General features: G+C 39.3%; 2 protein-coding genes across 2 annotated transcripts; both read left to right on the top strand.

The window, feature by feature from the left end:
• Nucleotides 1-7177: 7177 nt before the first annotated feature.
• tas1r3 (taste receptor, type 1, member 3) lies at nucleotides 7178-11710 on the top strand. The gene is made up of 8 exons (XM_071494338.1): nucleotides 7178-7510; nucleotides 7645-7945; nucleotides 8324-8680; nucleotides 8784-9200; nucleotides 9300-9497; nucleotides 9659-9779; nucleotides 10329-10699; nucleotides 10793-11710. Exons 1-8 carry the CDS (start codon nucleotides 7257-7259, stop codon nucleotides 11402-11404), a joined length of 2631 nt encoding a protein of 876 aa, XP_071350439.1. The 5' UTR covers nucleotides 7178-7256; the 3' UTR covers nucleotides 11405-11710.
• A 2104-nt stretch (nucleotides 11711-13814) lies between these two features.
• Nucleotides 13815-20396, top strand: odad1 (outer dynein arm docking complex subunit 1). The gene is made up of 15 exons (XM_071495336.1): nucleotides 13815-14128; nucleotides 14826-14904; nucleotides 15001-15097; nucleotides 15200-15389; nucleotides 15517-15642; nucleotides 15729-15842; nucleotides 15968-16035; nucleotides 16138-16325; nucleotides 17381-17515; nucleotides 17870-17952; nucleotides 18224-18392; nucleotides 18923-19086; nucleotides 19210-19313; nucleotides 19460-19550; nucleotides 19659-20396. Exons 2-15 carry the CDS (start codon nucleotides 14838-14840, stop codon nucleotides 19761-19763), a joined length of 1701 nt encoding a protein of 566 aa, XP_071351437.1. The 5' UTR covers nucleotides 13815-14128; nucleotides 14826-14837; the 3' UTR covers nucleotides 19764-20396.
• The last annotated feature ends 4812 nt before the right edge of the window (nucleotides 20397-25208 follow it).

Below are 25208 nucleotides of genomic sequence, written 5' to 3'. Positions count from 1 at the left end.
TTTACATCCTCATAGGTATTGTAAAAATATAAATTATAGCTGCTTTAATGTGTTTGAACATTTTAGTCCGACTCTATCCGCATTGCACTACATGATCTTTTCAATAACAATACAAAGGTCATTAAATTTTACTTCAGGAAATGGTTCACATCACCAGTTCCAGCAGGTAAAAACCACAGCAGGAGAGCAGACAGAGATCACATATAACTCGTCTGATGAGTCACAGACTGGAGGATGACAGATGAGACCTATCAGTTAGCTTTGGGATGTAACACAACACCACCACATAAGCATAAGTTCACATGCACACGCACACAGACCAACATGACAGATAAGTCAGATATTAAGTGCTTTCTGCTGCATTACTCGTGTCCATTTGAGCTCCATGAGTCCACAGAGTGGAACATCAATAAAATGGATCAGTTACACACATCCTGGCTGATGCAGTTTCGCCAATAGAGTGTGTTGTCTGGAGACAGTGAAACAATGCAGGGGAAAAAAACAGAAAGGACAGTGACATCTCCCAAGCTCTATTGCAGTCATTTGTCTCTGTCTTTTTTCTTTTTCTATGCATCATACACAGTGCAATAGCTGCATATATTCAACTGCAGCTTTGCGCAGGTCTGGCATTGGTTGTGCAACACAGGTCACACAGGTCCTTCTCTCCAGTTCATTTGTCCATAATGTCACCACAGTTTACACAGCTGTGACATCCTGGATCTCTAAACACTACATTTGCCCAAACTGAAAGATAACCGAATCAGTTGACACTGTGATGTCAGATTTCAAGGTCTTTGGTCATTCTTTCACTGTCCACCCCCGTTTTTTCTGTCCTCACATCTGGATAAATCTCGCAATACTTTCAACACTTAAAATAGGAACTCTGCTTTTTGTGTGACTACTGTCACAGTCAGCTGTTTGCCAATCCCCTTTATTTCACTTCATAACACAGAACAAGCCTGCAGCACAAGGTAAAACACTCCCTTTCTCAAATTATTTAACAAGCTCATAAAATTCCTACTGGTTAAACCCCATGGGTAGCTGTGAGACAGTCCTCCACTGCTGTGTAAGTAACAGAGCAGACTGGCAGAGGTGAAACACTGTTGTCCCCGATTTTAACTGTAAATGGTTTTCAGAGCTGAACACCACCAAAGAGTTGCTTTTCCTTGACCTGCAGGTTAGTTAATCCAGAGTGCAAACATCACTGTTCCAGTCCTTGGACATTGCTTACACAGTTCTAGGAATCTGGGGAATTTGTTGGGACTATTTGTTTAATTTTATCAAAGTTTTCTGCTTTGTACAGCTCCATTTTGCAGCCATGGATAAAACCGCCATAAAAATACTGTGAGAAGTTTAAGCGTTGGCGTATATGAAACAAAGCAAAGGCCTGTCAACTGACAATAAGCAAAGCTCAGAAAACAATAAAACAATGTGCATACTGCCTTGTTTTATTGTATTTCACTGTACTGCATGTGCATTGCTTTGTTTATTGCAATGTATTGTTTACATATCTGTACACATGTGGATGTATGTGCAGAATCAAGTTGCAACACACTTTTGAGCAACACACACACGCACACACGCAGGCTGAAGACACGAAGAAGAACAAGTTTTACTGCTGGAAGGGGGGGAGGATGAATCCTTTATTTAACCCTTCAAGGTGAGGCAAAAAACCTCCATAATACACATGTGTTCAGGCTGTGATAACATACACAAGCTTTATTGCACGATGTTGGAAACTGATTCATGTTACACCACCACAGCTGGTTCGACCCTGACCAGCCGCCCCCGCTGCTGTACAACAGGATCTCATCGTTCCCACATTTTCTCCAGCATCACTGCCACGGAGATGATCAGGACAGATGGTTTCATGTCCAGCAGCACAGTTTAGTATTCCGCTGCCTGGCTGACTGTCCTCACTCTGCACAGAGAGGCTGGCTAATAATTTGTCAGCCCCTGTGGGGTATGAGGCCAGCATGTCAACAACGGGCCTAGTGTTTCACAGGCCAGCGATGGAGATTAGAGAGCAAGGCTGATCTGGCCACTCTGCAGGCAGGGGAGGGTGGGGGGGGGGCTGTTGGGAGGGAAGGAGGGCAAAAGGAAGCAAGGGAGAGCGGGTGGTATTCCTGGGTTTCTTTCAGGGAGGGACTGCAGCTCAGACTGTGTTTTGCAACAATCACAGCCATTTGGGACTGGAAAAAGGGCACTGAAGGCATATCATGTTTGCCAGCAGCAGTACATTAACACTGGCACAAAGGCACTAAAGCACCCTATCATACAAGAGAATCTATTTCTTCACATCAGGACATGCAAGGTTTTCCCTTGATTCAAAGAACATCTTATGTTTTCTAAATCTGAGAGGTGTTGTGCAACAGTGTTCCCTCCTCTGCAGGTCATAAGGCTAACCCGCGGAAATCTACAGACAAAAATGGTTTCAGACTTGCAGGACAAAACATGTTTCCTCAGATTATGAGTGAACCAAAACATTAAGACCAAGAAAATCATTTCAGGATTTATGCAGGTTGACTCCCCTCTGTTATCAGTTGTTCAAACAGCCCTTTGCTACACAATGTACCTGCTGCCCACACAGCTGCAGGAAGCTCCACCTTCACTCCATCACTAACAGAACAATACTGAGTTTTCTCCCTTCAGCCCTTTAGCTCTTCAAAATATAAATATTTTTGCCTTTCTGTATGTCTAAGTAAATTGCCAGATTTCAGTCCTACAGGCAAGACAGACCGAGTGAGACCAGTAGGTGAAGCCAATAAAACACACACCTCTGACATCTAGTGGCTGGGCTGCCTAAATGTCCACACTAGTGAAGTGGTGGACTTCACATGCACCAGGGTGACGACTCTAAAACAGATGTATTCTGTGCAGTGTATACAGGAAATATCCAGAGTTGGGGCACTGTTTAGAGAGATCGTTGTTAACGGTTTACCATATCTCTAGTAAAAGTTTCAGTAAAAATAGTTAATTGAAAACAGTGGTTTGAGCGTCCAGGGTAACTGATACATTACTTCCAAAAAGACACTACACCAGGTTTCTGCAGAGTTCACCTGCTTAAATTCAAGACTTTTGAAGAACTTAGTAAGATAGAATGCAATTTAATACCTGGTTCATGATCAAGCTGTATGAAAGCACAATGGAAAACTAGTTGGGATGATATGGCCTAGAATTATTTATTCTTATATTGCCTTCTCAGCACCTCCCAGCAGTACATGATAATAAATCCTAATGGCACAATTCATTAAAAGTGATATGACCTTGACCCCATAGATAAGTGGCAGAAAACTTGTGATGGATTAAGCAATAAAAAAAAGTATTAATTAATTTCAATTAATTTAAGTTTGGTAACTTAAATTAGCAGTGTTGCCAGTGTTTGCTACAGGTCTGATGGTGCTGACTGATGGGGCCTCTTGCGCACACAACTCACTGTACAAACAATCCCAGTTTTAGTTACAGGAGTGTCAAGCAAGAGAAAACATTTTGCAAAGGAAATTTAAGACTTTTTTAATGTTGTCTTTTTTTGCATAAACTAAATTCGGTGCTTTTAAAGCCTTAACAAGACCTGCAGATACACTAACCACAAAATTCAATGCAACTCCTTTGTATTAATGATGTTCCTCACTTGTAAGTCACTTTGGATAAAAGCATCTGTCAAATAAAGCAGAAATTTCAGAGACCAGTTTCTCAAAACCAGGACAAATATAACCAAACATATATGAATGAATTATTGTGAGATTTATAATGCTGAAAAGTGAAGCTACTACAAACTCTAAACTACAACATCATTATCATGTATTTACTATTCTGAACAATCAAGAGACATGTTACTTTAAGGAAGCGGCCTACTGTAATTATGGTAATGATTTCACAAGTGTGGGCCGAATTATTTAATACATGGAAACAAGACAAACAGTGTATTTCCATTTGTGTGATGCTGGCATGGGTCATTAATGAACATTTTCCATAGCTACAACACACAACAAGGCAAAAGGTAAATTCATGCTTGAGAAAGAAAGCTGCTCAAACATAAACAAGATGTTAATCTGAATCCACTGTCTGCACACAAGAACAGGGCAGCAACACTGAGCCCGCACTAATCGCACACAAGATCCAGTCAGAGACATGTAAGCAGTTTTAAATGTTTCTGTAAATAAAGTGATCCTGACTATTCAAAGGGGGGATAGAACCTTGAATACCATCTTGTGATAAAAGAATGAACTTGTACGTGTAGAAAGTAGACAAGCTGTACTAAAGAAAAACACTGACTTTCATCACTGGTCTTCTTACGTCAAGATGACTCACAAGATAGGCACCAGAATACCTCCTTTATGTCCCTGAACAAACCCTTCCTGTAACTGATACGTCTTCAAATCAGGCTTGTTCACATCAAAAGATAAGTGTGCATGAAAAAAAATGGTGAAAAGTTGAATTCACATACTGTATAATTACAAGAACCTGCAGCAGTGCACTTTGAAAGCTCATGCAGCAGGGTAAATGAGAACTTTTCAGTTCATTAGTATTAGGAGAATATTCGATATTTAAATCTTTTATTGTTCTGTATGAAAATGCAACCATCACCATCAATTAACAAAATTGTATTTTCAAATGTATTTTATTTCATGTAAATAATTATGACAAAAGCCATAAAAAACCAAGTAACAGTATCAGAAAACAGATTAGATCATTTAGAGTTCAACTGTATTGAATTGTTTGTACTGGACAAAGCTGGCAGGGACCGTGTTTATCACTACTAAAATTAATTTTCAATCTGACTCAAGTGTATGTTTTAAAGTTGTAAGATGTGTGTGGCTTTGCTCTGTGGCCTTCTCTTGACATAGCAACTATTTAACTTAAACTATAAATCAAATGACAATCAGAAGAATCCTTATGGTCAGGTTAGCCACTCCCTCCATTGAATGTTGGGAATTTGTATGAAAGCTGGTATGCAGACATCAAAGAGAAACGCTCAGGAAGTGGACCAACAAAACCAAACTCATCCATATTGTCAATAAGTTTCCCTTTCGTTTCTGGTTTTACTTTTTTCCTCCTTTTCTACCAGTTAATGCTGAAATTTAGTAATTTACCTGGATGGCTCTGTAACATTTCTAACCTATATTCTCAAGCCTGAAAACACGTGTTAACATGCACACTAGAAACAATTAACTTAATTTTCCCTCCCTATTGCAGGTCTCACTCTGTGTAGTATGTAGACAGGATTTGTGTCAATCAAACTGACTCCAGGCAATCATTAAAAAAAAATGCTTAAACATATTTAGTCTCATTTTTAGCTTTCAAGACTTGTTTGAGAAAAGTCTGCGTTGTTCAAGTGCACATTCATGACCTTTGAGAATTCTTACAAATGGATTTACATCACAGACAAGTGAAATAATAACTATGAGAAACTAGGATTTTAGGACATTTCAGACAAAAACCATACCAAACAGTGCTGCAACAATTGGTCGATAAATCAATTAGGTGATCAATAGAAAATTAACTGGCAACTATTTTGATGACTGAATAATTGCTTTAGTGATTTTTAAGCAAAAATGACAAATGATGCATTGCTTTGCTGTACATGACACTAAGCTCAGTATTTTGGGGGTTTGGACTGTTGGTCAGACGAAACAAGACTTTTAATGATGTTAAGTTGGGCTGTTGGAACTTATAACGGGCATTTTCTGCAATTTCTGACATTTTCCTAGAGGAACTGACCTTTGAGTGCAAAGACACAGCACTGACGCTCAACTGAAAGTGCAATTTAAATTTTAAAAAAATTGATGAAATATGGAAGAAGAAAAGTATAAAAATGTACAGTGAAAGCACTGTATAGTATAATATTATAACATTTTTAACTCAAGTGCTTCATAATTCTCATTTCACCAGAAGCCAACTGGGTAGAAACGTTGTTTGCAAACAGCAGTTCAGCTGTTATCACTATCAGCCCACTTGAATCAATTTCCAACTGCTGTTTTCAGGTTTCCCTGAATTCACATTGGTTTTGTCTGAAGCTGAAGTGCCTTGAGACTTGCATGTCAGGTGGACAGGAGAATCCCACTCAGTCTTTATGGAGGTATGAATGTCAATGATCAGTCAGTCACTGATTAATAACAGTGGTTCTCTCTTTATTAACTTACCTATTGTCTCTTTTCTAGTTTAATTGTATAGCACTATTTTATAAAAAATATAGTTTAAAGTACTTTTCAGGATAATAAAACATTAAACAAAAATAGGAAGTTGTTTACATGTTGAAAATTCTGAGAGAGAAAAGACCTTTGACAACAAATGACCTGGACCTGCAGTAGTAGCAAGATAACAAGGAATGTTATCAAGAACAACTTCTTCAAAACTGTATTAAAAAGACCATTTAAAAGCACATATGCCTACTGTAGGTTTATGCAAATATTGTGGGAGGAAATATGTCGTTTTGCTTGTATGGATGAACAGCACTGCATGCAAATTAACATGCAAAATCAACACTGAGGTGAATGCAAAATACAGCAACACAAAAATGAAAACATGCAATGAAATACACATTAAAACATATATATGTGATGAATAACATTACCACCTTCAGGGTAAGCATATATCAGTGGTTTTCATACTGCAACTGCACAATGGCAGTAATAATAGGGATAAATTAGAATAGATTTTCACTAAAATGACATGACAAGCAACCCATACAAACTAACATATGCAAAGTGATAAAAGCTGCGATAACAACACAGGATGAGCAGGCAAACAGGAATTTACTGCGGACTCATCTCCTGACAGAAAGTTACACCAAAGAGGATCAAAATGCAAACCACAAGCAAATGTCAGGAAAATACTCCGGAAAGATGAACACCACATTCACAACACAAACACACACAAGGTGCAAAATGAGTCTTTCAGTCTTAAAAGCAATACCTTAAAAATGTGAAAACCAATAACACCATCTTATAAGATGCCACCATTTACATCTCATTCAGAATTATGATTCTATCAAAGTGGACAAAATCACTATAATAATAAAGATATCTCTCTTTATCATTAAGAAAGTTAAGGGTTGTTACTCTTTTTATTTCATGTTTATGTGTACCTGAAATGTAAATGTAGGTCATTATTCTAAGGACCATTTCACATCATTTGCAGTTACTTCATATTACACTTTCAGGTGGCCAGGGAAGGGAGGGGCCCCTTACACCAGTTGACTTTGGGGCTTACTGGTGAGTTTGCATACCACAGTATTTCATGATGTACTGACACATATGCACTCTGTTCATGACTCTAGCTTCAGTTTCTGGCTTATATCTATCATGGCTGCATCTTTCATTCTGCTGGTTCTGTGCTGGCTGTTTAGACTGAGCTGCAGTAGGAATGATTCACCTGAATGGTTCCACAACATTTCTACCAATCTCTTCTATTTGTCTGGGGACATTATGCTGGGAGGGCTATTTCCCATTAATGAACTCTCCAGCAACCTCAGCCAGAGGACGGAGCCAGACGACATCAGCTGTGAAAGGTAATATGTGATGATGAATAGCATTTTTGGGGAATAATGACCATATTATCTGGGATACTGCACCAATACGTATACTTAAGCTTACTAACACGGCTTCTCCTTTGTTTTGTTTTTTTCTGGCTGGTGTTGCACAGTTTAAATGACCGTGGACTGGGCCTTGCTCTAGCAATGAAATATGCAGTAGATGAGATCAACGCAAAGCAAATTTTACTCCCTGGCATCAAGTTGGGTTACAAAATTTATGACACATGCAAACAATCTGCCATTATCGTGAAGCCTACTATCTCCTTCCTCACTGCAAAATCAAACCAAGCACTATCTGTGGAGTGTAACTACACCAACTATGAGACCAGCATCTCAGCTGTGATCGGGCCTTTTACCTCAGAAATGGTGTCCATCATTGGAAAACTCCTGGGATTCTTTCTGATGCCACAGGTTGGATTACAAATACGTCCAGTCCATATACTGCACCTTTTCTCTTCTTTCCTTCCTATGTAATAAAATTATTTTAAATGCGAAAGTAACTCTTAAAAGTAAATCTGAACATTTTCCTCTTTAATGTCCCATAAGCCTTATGGGTAAAGGGGGTTTTACCCTGCATCTGAGGAAAATATTCATTTGTTTATTCATTATTACACTTGTTCAATTGTTTTGTCATGTTTACATTTTTTACAACATAATTACACAAAACTGCTCACTTGCAATGCAAGCTGTACTGCAACCTCAATAAAGGTACAGCTCCAATAATGGGCAGAGCTGAATAACAACAGTGTTGTAAAAAACAGTGTTATAATATGACTCTTCTCACTTCAGATTAGCTACGGTGCAACCAGTGACAAATTCAGTGATAACCTTCTGTACCCATCATTCTTCCGTACGGTGCCCAGTGACAAATGGCAAGTAGATGTCATAGGACTTCTTCTGAAAGAGTTTAACTGGACCTGGGTGGCAGTGGTGGGCAGTGAAGAGGAGTATGGACAACAAGGCGTGCAGCAATTCTCCAAAATAGCAGAAAACATGTCTGTATGTGTGGCGTATCAGGGGCTGATTCCAGTATACACTGACCCTGAACCAGCAATCACAACCATCATTGACAATATCATCGCAACCAGCGTTGGTGTGGTAGTGGTCTTTGCTCTCTCAGAGCCAGCTGAGATGTTTTTTAAAGAGGTTGGTCATGCAGAGAATTATCAGTGTGGGACAAGTATTACATGTTATTGGTGGACAAAATATATTCAGATCAGTACTAATTACCCTATCAAATCTGTTCCAGGTTATAAGGAGGAATCTAACAGGTGTTTGGGTTGGCAGCACAAGTTGGACCATCCATAATCGAATTATTTCTATACCCAATATCCAAAACATTGGTACGGTCATTGGATTCATTGACAATTTGCAAACCCTGAATCTGCTCACTAACTACACACATGAGCTCTTCATCAAACTGAGCAATGAGAGGGTGAGCACATCCCATCCCACAGCAAAGTCTGACAATCACTACAATCCCTGCTCACAGTGTTGGAACTTATCACCTGCTAATATTAGCTTGGTGACAGAACCTGGGGTGCAGCGCACGGCTTTCAGTGTGTATGCTGCCATCTACAGTGTGGCACACGCACTGCATAACCTTCTGCAATGCAATTCAACTGCCTGTTTGTGGGGACCTGAAACCAAAGTCTATCCCTGGAAGGTGATTTCTGATTTGGTCTGATATAGGTGTTTGCAGACAGTTTAAACATTTTTTTTGACCACACTGAAATTAAATAATGAATGAAATCTTCTTTTGCAGCTGTTGGAGGCTTTAAGGAATACTTCTGTAAACATAAGTGGCATGCATTTAGTGTTTGACAGTAATGGCAACCCAAACATAGGATACCATTTGGTTGAGTGGATCTGGAATGCCTCAAATATAGATTTTAAAATTGTTGGAAACTTTTCTGGGCAACTGTCCGTCAACAAGTCCCTCTTCAAATGGCACACTGCTGAGGTAATTTCAGCAATTTATTAGAAAATTGATATAAACATGTAAACATATACAGTATATGATTTTAAAACTTTGTAATTAAATTCCTCCTAGATGTTTGATGATGATGATGATGATGATTATTTTTTTTTTAATCTTGACAATCTGAACTGTAACTTTTGCAGGTTCCTCAGTCCACCTGTTCAGCAAAATGTGAGATGGGCCAGGTCCGCAGAGTCAAAGGCTTCCACTCTTGCTGTTTTGATTGTATCGACTGTTTGCCAGGCACTTACCAGGCACATGAGGGTAATGTGGTTGTCCGTACATCTCTGCAGAGGGTTAGATGAGTATACAATGCTGGAGTCAGCAGTTAGTTAGTTTAGCTGGACATAAAGACCGGAAATAGGGTGAAACAGCTAGCCTGGCACTGTTTTAAGGGAACAAAACCTGCCTACCACCACTTCTAAATATAATTTAAACGTTGCATCTCTGTCTAACTTTTGTCCTTACAAAAGCTGAAGTGTGAAAATTACAATTTGTGGCTTTACTGAGTTTATGTGCAAGACTATTTCTCTTAAAACCCCAACCAGATATTTTCTCACGTCAGCTTTTGTATAGATTACACAAACAAGATACTGCTGTTGCTGACTGTAGCTCCAGATTCAATGCACAGACATGAGAGTCGCATCCATCTTCTCATCTGTCTGAGACAAAGAAAACATGTATTTAGCAAAATGTCAAATTATTCCTTTAATGGTGACACAATTGACCCATATATCACATGGTTTTATTTGATTTCTAGATGGTGTGCTTGTTCACCAAACCAAATTTCCTGCTGTCTGTTCTGACTCACAGATGACATCCGGTGTACTGAGTGTCCTGAACGTCAATGGTCCCTGATCCGCAGTACTAATTGCACCGAACCCACCTTTGATTTTTTGTCCTGGGATGCACCTGAAGCTGTGATAATAATGCTGGCTGGGGTGCTGTTACTGCTGTGTCAAGGATCAGTCAGTGTTGTGTTCTTGAAGCACTGGGGGACCCCATTGGTAATGGCCTCAGGTGGAGCCCTGAGTTTTGTGGCTCTGCTCAGCCTGATGGGAGCCTGCCTCAGTCTGCTGCTCTTCCTGGGGCAGCCAGATAATGTGGTGTGTCGTCTTCAGCTGCCCCTCACCTCCATTTTCCAAACAGTCGCCCTCTCCATTACTGCGTTCATCTCACTCCAGGTGAGGAATGACAAAATACATTGCTGTAATGTAGAACAATATAAAAAGCACACATTTTAAACAGGCTGAAAACCTTTTTTTTTTTTCAAACAGATATTCTTTGTGACAGAGTTTCCAGACATAGCCGCTTCTCACCTGCAAAAACTAAGAGGCCCTGGGAGATGGCTGTTTGTGCTGGTCTGTTGTGCTGTGCAGGCTGGTATCTGTGGCTGGTTTGTTCAAGAAGGGCCATCGCTGTCTGAATATAAGGCAAATATGAGAATAACATTTGTGAGGGCCTTTCTGTCATGTCCAGTAATACCTTTGATTGGATTTGCCTTAATGCAAGGTTTGAATGTTGTAATTGCCCTTATGTCATTCATTTGCACCTTCATGGCAGTGAAGCCTCTTCATCAGTATAACCTTGCCAGGGACATTACCTTTTCTTCCCTGATCTACTGTGTGATTTGGGTGACTTTTATTCCAATCTATATAGGTTTGAAGGACAAGAGTAAGTCAATTGTCCATATTTGTTTCACCCTGGTGAGCAACTTGGGGCTGGTGGCAGCCTACTACTTCCCAAAATGCTACTTGCTGTTGAGAAAACCTGACTTCAATACACCAAAGCAATTCTGTACCTTCCTGGAAGGTGTCCCACCAACACCAGCTCCTGAGGAGCCACAGCCGCAGCCACAGTCACAGTCACAGTCACAGTCAGGGCAGTAAACGGGGACACAGGGTCTAACTTTTACAACAGCGCAATTTTTATTTTTTTTTTACTAAAAAATATATACATGTACAATACGGAATATCAAAGAATCATATATTTTGTAAAAATTACATTTGCATGCTTTGTGTGTGACCAAAGAATGCCTGTCTTGTCTGTGTTTACTATAGCTTAGACCTAAAAACTATGAAATATACTGTTACATTAGGTTATAATAAGTTTTTCCCATATTGTTGAATTCATATGGAATTATAAACAACACAACTCACATAAACTACTCATGTATAAAGCACAGAAACAGTACATTTTACAATTCAAATGTATATTTTGTATATCTTCACTATAATAAATACTTGTAGGTGATTCTGTTGTTCTCTTGTTTGTGTTGTTAATGTTGTTAACAACGACATTCACCAGACAACAATAAAGTACAGTTACACAAACTGTAAGACTACAAACAGTTTGAATTATCTCCTGGTATCTGTGGACTGCACAAGGCACAGATTATTCCTATTTGTAAGGCGTATTTAAATCCTAAATAAAAGCAGCAATCAAATGCTATAAATTCCAGATGTACCAATACTCTGGCAGCTTGATATTGATATTGTATATTTTTTGTATAGTTTTTGTAGCAACTGATATTGAAGTTTGTGAGTTTAAAACTTTTTTTTTTCACAGACACATAACATAAACAACAATCTGTTAGATTTGTGTTTTTGTGTAAAGCTTCATACTAAGCAGGACACTTAACAAATGAAAATTCAACTCGTCCATGCTCTCTATGGACAAAACTATGTAATGGTGACTAAATGTCTAAATTACCTCAGAACTAGTTTGGTATTTATTTCCTGCATTTCCCTATTACTTATCAACTGACATATATACCGATACTGATATATGTGCAATGATGGCCGATATATTGACCTGGCTTGTTTAGTGGTCTAAGTCTATCCCTGTAAATATTCCATATAAAAGTCCTGATTCAAATGTTACAAGAATTGTTATCAGCAAATATGTAGGCCTAATTAAAGTATGAAAAGGAAAGGTAGTAAGCAAAAGTCAATTTTTGAATCATTACTGAAGCATTAACGTGTAAATAGCTTTTTACATTTACATTAATATTTATCTTTTCTCATTTAGCAGATGTCTTAAGCAACTTACAAGTGAGGGACATTACTAAAGCTTCAGTACAGTAGGAGACCTTTGCATAAGAACTAAGTACTGCAGCTATTCAATAAGTGCAAAGAAATCAGGTAAAGAAGTGCACAAAAAGAGGTGTTAGGAAAAGAGGTGCTCTCTGAAGATATGAGTCTTCAACAGATTCTTGAAGATAGAGAGAGATGCCCCTGCTCTAATAGCATTTGGTATCGTATTCCACCATCAGGGAACCACAGACAAGGACAATATGGACTGTGATTGCAGTGTGAGCAGGGACAGCAATGCCAGACAACACAGGAGAATAAAGCCTGTGAGACTGAGGTCAAGCAGATGGATGCAGACCCGGAAGTCACTCTACAGGCATGCGTTTGTGACTTGATTTGATACAGGCAGCCATGAGTAGCCAATGTAAAACAATGAGTAGTGGAAAGGCAGCCACATTCTGGACATCCCTCCACTGGGCCTCCCTCTACTGTGAGTGAAGGGACGAATAGTTGGGTGTTGTCTACATAGCAGTGGTATTAGAAACCATGCAAGCTGCTAAGTGAACCCAGGGAGGTGGTGTATATTGCCAAGAGAATGGGTCCCAGTAACAATCCTGGTGACCTCCTGTGGGGTGGGGATGGGATAAGGATGTTTGTCCTTGCCATAACACACTTAAGGAGCAGCCAGCGAGATAGAATTCAAACCAAGAAAGCGATTTGCTCAAGATATTCATGTGGGAGAGACAGCAGGATGGTCACTATATCATCAGATAATGCTCACCCTGAGTTCAATATGATAGGAAAATCACAAATCTGTCGAATTCATACTGCTGACTTGTCTACTGTGTAAATTTCAGCCTGATATTATCCAAATTCCCTATCATAACAGTGGGAATGCATCCTGACATGTTGTCAGATCCTGCTCACCCTGAGTTCAATAGGATAGGAAGATCACAAATCTGTTGAATTCATACTGCTGATTGTCTACCTATAACAGGTAAGTTGTGTAAATTTCAGCTTGATATTACCCAAATCCCCCATCATAATAGGAGGATCACATCTGACAGGAGGGTTTCATATTTCTATAAAATGTTTTAATTGAAGTTAAGAGTTACTTAAGTAACTGTAAGATGCTTACTGAGCTCTTACAAATTGAGGATTAATTCGCAGATGAAGATTATTTTCTCAACATTACCTTTTTTTGTACTGGTGTAGCACTTGTTCGGTCTTGTCACATTCATTCCCATGCAACCCATCCTATGGACTAATGGCTTGCAGACACAAACAGGCATTGCTGCTGTCACAGGGTGTTTGTGTGTTTGTATAAATTCTTATTACCGTGATTGGCAGACTCAAAAATCAGGTAAGGCCAAACCACTCACCATCATTAACAACTCAAACAGTATGTATGTATATAACGCAACCTGCCTGTTGTTGTTATTACTGCCTGAGAGGCGAAATTCAGGGACTTCATTTCCCAGCACACTTAGCAACGGTTGCTAACAACTCAGGCTATTGGGCGCCTGCTGTTTATCCTGGAGGTTCACTGGGCTTTTACTCTTCAGACTCTCAGCTGCTGAGGTAAATTCATATTTGTCCTAAACAGTAGATATTTTTCGATACCTTTCATATGTTGGCAAGCTATAACAAAGCTAAATATTAGTATATTTATATGCCGACTGTTTTTGATTTAGCTTGGTAAAGTGCACTGAATGTAGTTTTGCTCTCCTAGAATTATGAAGCCTTGGATTAACTATTCTGATAGATTAGAAATAAACAAATTTAATTACCTTTAAATGTCTGGGTTTAATGAATCACATAAATACAACAACCTGTAGCAGTACACACTAAAGGTTTGTGAAGACAAATGTGTATTGTTCAATGTAAAACTACTGGGGAAACATTTGACATTCTTATTCTTTAAATCAAACACCAAAAATTATGCATTGTCAAATGTATTTTTTGAGTAGCTAAAACATGTAGATGTTGCATTTTCTCACATAAACTATCACTTTAAAACCAGTGTAAGAGATGTAATTTTCCCTTCACATATTAAATATTACTCTAGTCATGTAATATGCAGACAAGATCAGTGTCAATGCTGCTTCCAAGCAATCACTGAAAGAAAAACATATAACATATTTAGTCTCAATTTCAGCTGTCAATTTAGGTGTCAAGGTTTTAAAGCTGACTATGAGACTAAATGTCTAGGTTTTTGTTTAAGCTTAATGGACAATTTTCGCTAGTGTTACATTACTTTTTATTTTACCCAATACAGCCCAGTGTAACCATGCCTCGAGGAAGATCGGCCACAAGTGCTCACTCAGACAGCAGTGAGATGGATATTGATGGTACAGGTAATGTTGTTAATGTTAACTATTAAATACTGATGTTCTCTCAGTAATATTATTTTTGCCAGTTAGTGTAATGTTCATAAGATGTTTCTTAAGCAGAATCTGAGATTGCCAAACTGCAAAGACAGTTCAGGATCATGGAAGGAGATCGGCAGGCTTACAACATTCAGGCCCGGGAGCAGATCCGCAAACAACAGTAAAAAAAAAAAAAAACGACAAAAAAACAGCTCACCTACAGTACACTACACATTGTGTGTTTTTATTCACCTGATCAGCTGTTTGTGTGTTGTGGATGAAGGCAGGACATAGAAAAGTTGCTGAAGGACCAGGAAGAGCTGCATCGAAACCTTGGTGTATGTAAGAGCTTGTCCCGCCAACAGCAGGACAGGGAGAACACCGAGAGTCTTCGTGCTTTGCTGGAGCAGAGAGACATGCTAGAGGACAAGCTGGAGAAAGAGAAGCAGTGTCAAAAAGAACTAGAAAAAGAGGTTAGTTATGTCCTTTTCACTCTATATATCGCAAATTCTAGTTTCATGTCATGTTTATTGATATCTTTGGGCACACAAACCCAAGTTTATGTCATGTCTTTATGTCGTTTGCCCGTATTATGGGCAGATCTCAAACCTAGAGTTGAAGCTGGCAGAGGTGAAAAAAGGGGAGGTCAGTACTAGTGACACACAAAGGTCTGAGGTACGGCGGACTCAGAAGGCCATACGCACACTGGAATACAAACTGGACAGAGTGAGTTATAAAGGAGCATCTTTGTCTGGTTAATGGTACAAATTTTCCCACTTAACTGTAATAATTGAGTACAATGTCCTCCTCAGGCTTTGACCCGCTTCAATGAACAGCTGACCAAAAACAGCCACTTGAGAGAGGAGTTGCAGACGCTTCATATTGAGCGTGTCCGTTTTCAGCAACTGCACAACAGGTTGGACAAGGTCAGAGGTCACACCATAGATGATTCCAGTATTTATGACTACTTTCCTGCTATCCCAGTTTTTACACTGGTTTTAAGATGTCAAGTAAAAACCATGTCCCTGCACTTGTGTGTTGTGTGTTGCAGGAACTGCAGGTGGTCCGCAAGAAGATTGGGGAAACTATCAACCTTTCCACTGCTGCATATGATGCTAGGTCAGATTTGAGACAGTTGTGTAATGTCATAAAAATCAGAGGGATCTGCACCTCATGATCTTGGTTTTTTGAATATCTTATCTATTAACCTTTCTACATAAGGGTGGAGGCTCAGTCCAAAATGACAATGATGAAGGAGAAGGCAGTGAAGGACCTTGCCCAGTACAATGCTGAGATGAAGGAACTTGAAAGGGTTATTGCACATGAGTGTAGCCTGAAAGAGTTTATGTCCACCAAGTGCAGCGAGAGGAGTGGGCAAGACGAAGGCCACGAAACAGGACACAGACAGTGTAAGTTAATATTGCTATTTTGACATAATATTCACAATAATGACAAAGTGTTTGGTTGGGATGCTGTCAATAATGGTAATAATGTCAGTATATTTAATGTTTTTATAGTGGGGAATCCCGCCAATTTTCACCTTACACCATACAAATGCCCTAGCACAGTCACCTACAGTGCTGTATACCCCATGAGCACAAGCTAGAGAGAAGCAGCCCATCCCTAGGTCCCAAAAAATTATTTGGAGAAGATGGAAAAGCCTAGTTCACCTACAATGAGAATTTAGTTTTAGGGCATCAAGGCGTATTTTCTGCTGCTGAATTTAACATTTTACAATAACGGAAGTAGAGATATATCAGAAGTCATTCAATTCTTCTGAGTCTACAACATTTGGTTGTTATTCTTTATCTTTCAGAAACTGTATATAAGCAAACACTTATATAGCAGTGCCTATTTTAGATTTTGTTTGCAAAAACTGGAGGGAATACTTAATTTATGTCCTTAGGTGCATCAGTAACATTCATTTTAAAACTGATTGGTTTGTATGATGGGATTTTTTAATGATGGAGTAAAAATCATGCACATTAGTGAAAACTAAAAGTGAAAAAAATAGACACAGTCAAATTTTAGCTACTGAGCTACTGCACATAATAGTTAACATATCATTTGTAGCAACACATCTCAACTCACCAGGATGACTAACAGTTATGTAGTATTGTACAGCAAGCTAGAATAAATTGATATTTTTCAGAGTGTTCAATAACTCGTTTAAAGTCCTACTAGCAACAGTGTTACTACAGGAAGAATATTTGTAATTCACTAAGGGACATTTACAATGTTAGACTGTGATGTACAGACTTGGGTCTGTTGATTTAGGTATGTTACATATGGGAGGCCAGACTAAGAAGGGAAGAATGAATAATAAACACATCAATAGTAATAGCAAATGGTGAAGTAAAAGTCAACAATAATAATGATGCTATTCCAGACGATGATGGTGATAAAGGCTTAGCTACAATCCTAATGACTTTCATATGATGCTAAGGGTGTTTGTTTGTCCCAGTGTCAGAGGTGAAGGAGCAGCGGAGGACGGATTCAGGGGAAGAGTCACTGGATGCTCTCGAGGAGGTTTTTGAGAGGATCCAGGCAGTGACAGGAGAGAACAACTTGGACATGCTCGTCACCAGGTTCATCCAGGGTAAGTCTTACCAGCACAACTTGACTGTTTTGTTCTCATCCATATGCAAAGACAATGCTTTCGGACCAGCTCATTACTCAGTTCATTGCAGGGTCTGTTTCAGTGTGTGTTTTAGTTTAAAACTGGCTCTTATTTAGATATATTTATATGCATTATACGATATACTGAGGCCCAAATAATTTCTTATCTTTTGGGGATTATCAAAGAAATCTGATGATTAATTTTTTTATTCATTTTCATCTCTCTACCTCTGGAGGGACATTAAGCTATGTAATGTAATGTCCCACTTTGTAACTCACTGCTGTACTGTACCCCACACTGTACCTCACTGCTGTTTGCTGTTTTGCTGTGTAGTTGAGGACCGGAACTTTGCACTCTTCAATTTCGTTAATGAGCAAAACAATGAGGCTGAAGCTCTGAGGGATCAAATCAGCCAGGTAGGTTTTCTCTATTTTACTATACCCATGGACACACTTAGTCAGTTAATCTCTTTTTTTTCCATTTTTAACTTGTTTATACTCCTATTCAGTGCAGTAGTAGAATATGCTTAGGTCCTTCACAAGGATCACAAGCAACCAGTAAAAAGATCTTCAAAGACCAAGGTTGTAGAGCTGAAAGATGTGGTGTTCATTGAGGAGAGTTTATTAATGTCTAGTATATACATCTATTTCTATTTATCTGTTGATGCTCAAATGTGTGACTCTACAGATCCAAGAAGAGATGGAACAGTTTCGAGTGAAAGGATTGCAACAGGAGCACGATCATCACTCTTTGCTGAGAGACATTGATGAACAACAAAAGGAAGCAGAATCACAAGCTGAGGACTATGAAAACCAAGCTAGCATCATAAGCAAAATCTTGGACGAGATTAAAACAGGTTTGGCAACAATTTATTTTATGGGTCCGTAATGTTTTAATAATTTCCTTGAAAGATGTAACTTGGTAGTGATTATAGGGGGAACAGAAACAGTGCTCAATGAGAATGATTTAATAAATAAAAATAACTTGGTAGTGTAACCTTGAATCTCTTAGTTAATGCACAGCAGGTCTGCAGGCAAGATTAGAATTCAACATATATCATGAACAATATACATTTTTAATGAATAATGACTGAATTTTTTTACATGGTTTTAATGAGTAATTTCAAGGAAAATGGATTTTCCCTAAAATGAGAAATCTAATTACATGTTTTTTTTTCGAACAAACATTTCATGAAATGATCAGGAAATTAATTACCTGTAAAATACAGTTTTCTCTTAAATACATGTTATGTGTGTGTATATTTGCATAAACACACTAGGAAAACAGCTACGTACAATATACTGCACCTTTGACTGGATATGTACTGGATATTTAAACCCAGACAGTTGTAGTTAATCCTGATTCTTGGTTTCTCCCATCCCGTAGGAGTGAACGGCACCTTCTCTAAAATGGAGTGTGACCGCTCAGTGATAGAGGACATGCTGGGCTCCTCAACAGGGATTAGTGAGAACAACATAATGTCCTATCTGGGTCTAGTGGAACAGAAGACTAATGAGCTGCTAACCATACAAGCTTTCCTCAATTCTAAAGTAACCTGTCAACCTGTGGTTCTGTCCTACCCTTTCTTGACATATAATCCTATTGTATATACATTACTTTCTTTTATTTCTGCTCTGTTATATAATGTGTCTCTGTGTCTGTAATGCTTGCAGGATCTGGAAAAGGACTACAATCCAAAAGACCTGGCCAAATTCCTTTTGGGTCAAAATCCAGAACTGCTTCAGCAGAATATCAGTATCCAACCTGCCGTCAACAGGTCAGCGTTTTATCTGTTAAATTTAATTGATTCTGATTTTGTTGATTTGGAGATCGACATATTTGTAAAGAAATCTATACATACATTTAAATTCTTGAAATATAATCAATCATTGTTGGTGTGTCTGTGTTGGTTGGACTCCTCAGTGTGGAGTATGATGGAGAAGAGTCTGTTGTCACAGATGAGGAAGAACGGCCTCTGTCACAGGGGGAACTTCGCAGAAGAATAATGAAAGGGGTGCAATAAAAAGTCCCAATCTTACACTTGAGTGACTATTTATGGTTTATGCCATCATCAGTGGTTTTAAGTACTTACATCATCTGATTTTCTGGATATCATTTATAGGTTCTGCAGAAAGAGAGTTCAGTCCAGCAGGCAGCGACCAAAGCCTCAAAGACCAGTCAGCAGTTCGAAGGTCAACGACGCTCCCTGGAAGATGCACTGATCTGACACATTGACCTGATCAGTGTCATTAATGTGTATCCCCATTCCTGCTGTCATTATCTGCAGTTGAAGGGTCTGCTTTCATTGTCTACCATACTATAGATCAATGGAGGCCGTGACCACTGATGGAACCAGCTTGAAACCATGCAGCTTGCACACATAAACATTTAAAGCATAATTATGTTACGTGTATGTCACTTTTTATAATGAATCATTGGCATTGCCTGCTACATTACATCTTAGTATGATTTGTTTAGTTGGAGCTAATTGGGTTTGGAGCTATAAAGATGCTTTTTCAGACTCTGGTAACCAGCTGTCCTTTTGATGTGTGACTTGCCATCTGGCTTTGACTATACAATCTGGTCGCAGTACAACTCACCATCACTGGCAGCGTTTCATTACTTGCTGCTATGCTCAAACAAAAAGGTTGGGGGCAGCAGAACCTTTGCTAATTCTAACTGGCATGCTGGGACCTTGATTCTGAGTTTCCAAAAAGGGGGTGAGGAGCTTTTAAGCATTCACCATACACACTTATTTGAAACACATTTTTGTAATGATGATTATTTTTCTCCGATGTATATTGGTGAATAACACACATCTATTCAGATTTCTATAATAAAATCTGTTCCATATGACATTTCCACTAAATTACGTCTCTGTTCATGTACACCACAATCATTAGCATCTGTCTCTGTTTATTCTCAGTAAATTACCTATTCATAGTGTAGGCATACTGGGCAGATTACTATGTCATCTTCATGTGTGGCAGTAATATCAGGAGCATCTGTGTCTTTTTTTTTCTACAACAGTCAGTGTGGCTTGCAGCATTCAAGGATAAAAAAAAAAAAAACTTCACTTTGATCCTCAGGAGTTTCAAATGTCATCTTATCCAAACATCCTGGAGTGAGCCTGTGTTGGGGCAAAGATGGCTTTTGCTTCCTCTGTACAGAAGAGAAAATCAGAATAGGGAACTTATTTTAAGAAACATATTTTTACTTACAGCTCAGTGAAACAATTAACAAAGCTGTGCTTCTATATTTAGGTTTTAAAGGTCACACTGGTGCCATCATATTTTTTTTGTCATGGACTACCGAAGGGAAACGAGCCGATTCAACAGAAGTGTGCATGTCTAAATAAGAACGTGACACATTTAGGTCATTATGTTAATTATCCATCTTGAGTTGTAAGGTTTATTTGTGAAGTGTTTTTTGTTTTTTCGAGTGAGGTTTTGACAGCTGCGATTTTGAGAAGTGAAACTGCTACTCTGTAAACATTTAGGAGTGATTGACCAATGACTTCAAGATAATCCCCCTCACAGTCTCAACTGTGTGGCTATGAAAACAGATTATCAGAGATAAAAGGGCGCCATGGAAAAGCAGAGGGGTGGTAGTGGTGGAAGATGAGATGGAGGAGGCTGCTTGCTTTGAAATTCAACTCTCACTTACTCCCTCCCACCCCTCTTACTCCCAACAAATTCTCTGTGCACACGGCTCTCTGCATTGCCATAGAAACCTTCCTTTTAATCACAACAGAAACCTCATTTCCTGCTTCTGACAAAAGAGTCCTCATTGCCTGTAGAGACTGCCTGCTGCAGCCATTTCCAAGGCCCACCTCCTTGTGCAGGCTGTACCTACCAGCAGCGAAAACCCTCCCACCTACCTCCCTACCGTCCAGTCCTTTTTACCCCTCCTTTCCTTATAAGCACATTTTCCACCTTTTCTCCTTCCTGTAGCTTAACAGTCTTATTAGTTTCTAGTGCACCTTCCTCATACCTCATAACCTCTTGTCATCTTAGTCCTTCTTTTTGTTATTTTGTGTACACTGCTCACTGTTGAGACTGTTGCATTTAGTTCAGCCCAGTGTAATTAAAAAGTAATTATCCCAACAGTTTCTAGGAAACACCTACACACCCAACCATGCGAACACGAACATGCAAGCACAGGTAGTGTTTCTCCACACTCTTATCTAGGAACTACATGCTTGTCTGTGGCCTACTCTTCTGTTCCTCATCAGAGTGCTGCACCTTATCAACTACAACAGCTCATGTCCTGTTGTGCCAATCATAGTACGGCTCTAAGTTACACTCAGTCTCTCCACAGACTATCGCTGGATTCTTTTTGTCTCAAGCAAGTAACCGTTTATTGTGTATTCTAAAGTTCTTGTCAACTTTCATGTCACTTCAGGCAAAGTTTTGAGCAAAATACTTTTTACTTCCTGTCCCCAGTGCGGTTTTGCTTGGGAACAAATTGTGTTAGCAGTCTCGTTCCCTTTATCTCTGACAACACTGTTATCTGAACCCCTGTCTTCTGTCTCCTGCTCTCTCTCTCAGTCTCTCTCTCTTTCTCTCTCTTGTTTATTTACTTGGGAAGTTTGCCAGGTATTTCCCCAGAAAGACTGTCTGCACCCACAATGCTCCCTCCCCTTCAAGAACGCCCCACCCCCCCCAACACTCACACCCTCCCACCCACTTCCCACCCTACCATGTATGTTGCTAAGCAACCTTCCGCCATGAGAGCCGGAGCATTTTCCAGCCAATCGAATTACTGAACAGATTTTCGAATAGTGTTCAGGATGGAAAGAGGAAGGAAATCACTATCCTTACTATCAAGTCCAATTTCATTCATGAGGTTTACATCTTGCAAATAATTACCACCGACTTCATCTTACTGCACATGCATGCTTTTGAGGGGTGAGCTTTGGATCATTCTCAGTGCTGGTTCATCCCCAGCATGTGCTACCTGTCCACCACTGGATGGCAGCACCATCAGTTTCTCTGTTGCCACACAGGCTGCAAGATTTTTTTTACCGCTGTTGCTAAGCAATCCTGACTCTCATGTCTTACCTGTGAAACATTTGAGAATTTTACCGATGTCCCTGACACCATTTTGTCTTTGTTTTCACTATTTTGAAATGCAACCTTAAGGGAATCTAAATATTGTTGCACCATGAAGCCTATTCATATTCAAACTAAACATTAACCTTCTGAACAAAGATATAATTGAAATTCAGTTCAATGCAGAGACAAAGGCTGTATGTTTCTGCTGGTAGAATGAATGGGATATCCACCATGTTTGAGATGCAGGTTTGGGTTAAATATTTTCCTTAAACAGCTTCAGTTGACTTCATCTCATCATTCAGGAGGCAGGAAATGTGCTCTTGAGTGATTAGGCCAGCAGCTCTTGTCTTCTACTTAAGCACCAGTAGAAACATCCATGTACTCTCTGGGCTGATATTCTGTGCAGCTTCTTGTTTTCTCTGTGTACAAACCTCTGAGATGTTCCCATGGACTGTTATGATGTTTCACACATTACTGAACTGATCAAGCTTTTGAATTTAAAACATTCTTCATATATGATCTCTTTTCTCTTTCACACTCTCCAGGTCCTTGTGTGACCCCCCCCCCCCCCCCCCAAACAATCCCAGCCACTGCCACCTCCAACATCCAGCCACCCCCACCCCACACCCCCCTCCTCGGTCCCCCTGTGTGCAAGTCCCTCATCTCAGCTTTGGTTGCCGTGCAGATGGCTCTTTGTTGGTGCTTCACAATGGGTCTAAGGTCAGTGTGCCTCATGCAATCAACACACTCAAACTTCTCCACTCCAGCTGTCTTAGAGTATTTGTATTTTAACCAAAACGATTCTCCGTCAAGCATCATTGCTGCTCGTGAGCACACGTTTGTACTAGGTCTGAATTATGAGGAAGTTATGAAACCACAGATGTAACAAAGAGATAGCCTAGACCTCTCAGACGTTGACGTTAACACATATCACCTACTTTTCCATAGCTGAGCCACACCTATGCCTTCATTCTGTTGTCACATTACTTGAATCTGAAATAACAATAACTGTAGATGTATCTGTTGAAGGCAATCTCCGGAGCATGTGATATCTCTAAAACACACCAGACACCAGAATATCAGATCAGCCAGAGAAATAAAAATGCAAATCTACAATCTGTTCTGTGATCCCAAGCCAAGCCTTGTTCATCATTCAAGAGCTAATGTGATAGTTACACATTGGTTAAGCCCTAATATTTATATTAGGGTAACAAGATATGATGTACTTTTAAAATAGTAAACAAAGAAACAGGCTCTCTCAGAAAGATCAGTGCAAGTGACAAATGTTAAAAAAAGGGATTTTAATCACTCAAATAAAACAGACATTAAACACTCAATCTTCAACAACTTCAAAGAAATGTATAGTCCATTAACTATAAGAAACATTAGCTGTCTGTGTGAGAAAGAGTAGGTTTTCTCATTGTGCATAGTAAAAGCTGCTGGGCAACACATGGTTGAGCAGCAGAGGGCCATGAGGTCCTCAGACCAACATGCACCAGGAAAGAGCAGGTAGAGTGAAAGGCGGGAAACTAGAGGGAGGAGGAGCATTTCTTGCAAAGCAGTAGGAATTACTGGAAATTTCCACTTTTCTCTGGCAAGACAGTTGCAAGGGTGGAGCTAAGAGGTGAAATAAATAAGGTGGTAGAGCTGAGGTCAAACTAGTGCAGAACAAAGAACATTTGCTGCACTTTCAGCGCAACCTATTAGGTTTATGAGACTTATAGGACATTTTTTACTCATATCATTTGTGTCCTCAGTTGTTACTTTTGATCTCCATTTCATCACTGACACTTGTGTTTCAGTCATCTGTCACTGTGTTTGTTCAGTTACACACCCTTGTAATAATTGTTTTGGACAAGAAACCAGTACAAAATCTTGGACCACCATACAACAACCACACTCACTATGTCTATGATCTTCTGGTGTGTTTAGATGGGCACAACATGATCAGGTAGTCATACTTGGGTAAACTATAGCCATCATAAAAAGCATGGATAGATAGATAGATAGATAGATAGATAGATAGATAGATAGATAGATAGATAGATAGATAGATAGATAGATAGAGTGTATGTTTTAAAGTCAAATGTATTATGCATGAGTGATATTGATTTCAATACCACATATGATGTATTGTTTCTCAATTAGGGAGGGCAAAGTGCTCGCTGATGTATTTGAATACTTAATGGATAGATTGACGGACAATATGTTTTCCTACCACCAGCTGTAGACAGGCACTGTTTTAGGGTTGAAGACTGAAACATGTTTGTCTTTTTGCTGTTACTGTGTTCTAACAATAAATGAAGAGAAGTGTAAATGGATGCTGTTCCAACACATTTGATTACATATCAACATTCACTGAATTGAAATCCAGTCCATGATAGATTTATTGACAATGGAAATGACCACAATTAATTGCTACATTCTGTATGTACAGTTAACAGAATACATACAGTGTCTTTGCCTCTGTAATGTGAATACACAATACATGTACACATCATATATGTCATCCATTTTTCCATCTATGTCATCCACCCATTTACTCATTTTCTAGCAGTCAGGGTCGCTGTGGCAACAAAGTCAGTAGAGTACCCCAGGTGACCTTTTTACCCCAG

The sequence above is a fragment of the Trachinotus anak genome, unplaced genomic scaffold (genome assembly GCF_046630095.1).
Source record: "Trachinotus anak isolate AG129_WGS33_773 ecotype Australia unplaced genomic scaffold, CSIRO_AGI_Tana_v1 ptg000013l, whole genome shotgun sequence".
Classification (NCBI taxonomy): Eukaryota; Metazoa; Chordata; class Actinopteri; order Carangiformes; family Carangidae; genus Trachinotus; species Trachinotus anak.
This window is presented reverse-complemented; position numbering and strand designations above follow the sequence as displayed.

Bases quoted from the DNA above. Each gene is read 5' to 3' on its own strand.
- odad1 (XM_071495336.1), top strand. From the start codon at position 14,838: ATGCCTCGAGGAAGATCGGCCACAAGTGCTCACTCAGACAGCAGTGAG. The intron at 16,036-16,137 runs GTCAGATTTGAG...TTTCTACATAAG, and splicing joins ACTGCTGCATATGATGCTAG to GGTGGAGGCTCAGTCCAAAA. The intron at 19,314-19,459 runs GTCAGCGTTTTA...TGGACTCCTCAG, and splicing joins ATCCAACCTGCCGTCAACAG to TGTGGAGTATGATGGAGAAG.
- tas1r3 (XM_071494338.1), top strand. From the start codon at position 7,257: ATGCACTCTGTTCATGACTCTAGCTTCAGTTTCTGGCTTATATCTATC. The intron at 8,681-8,783 runs GTTGGTCATGCA...AATCTGTTCCAG, and splicing joins CTGAGATGTTTTTTAAAGAG to GTTATAAGGAGGAATCTAAC. The intron at 10,700-10,792 runs GTGAGGAATGAC...TTTTTCAAACAG, and splicing joins CTGCGTTCATCTCACTCCAG to ATATTCTTTGTGACAGAGTT.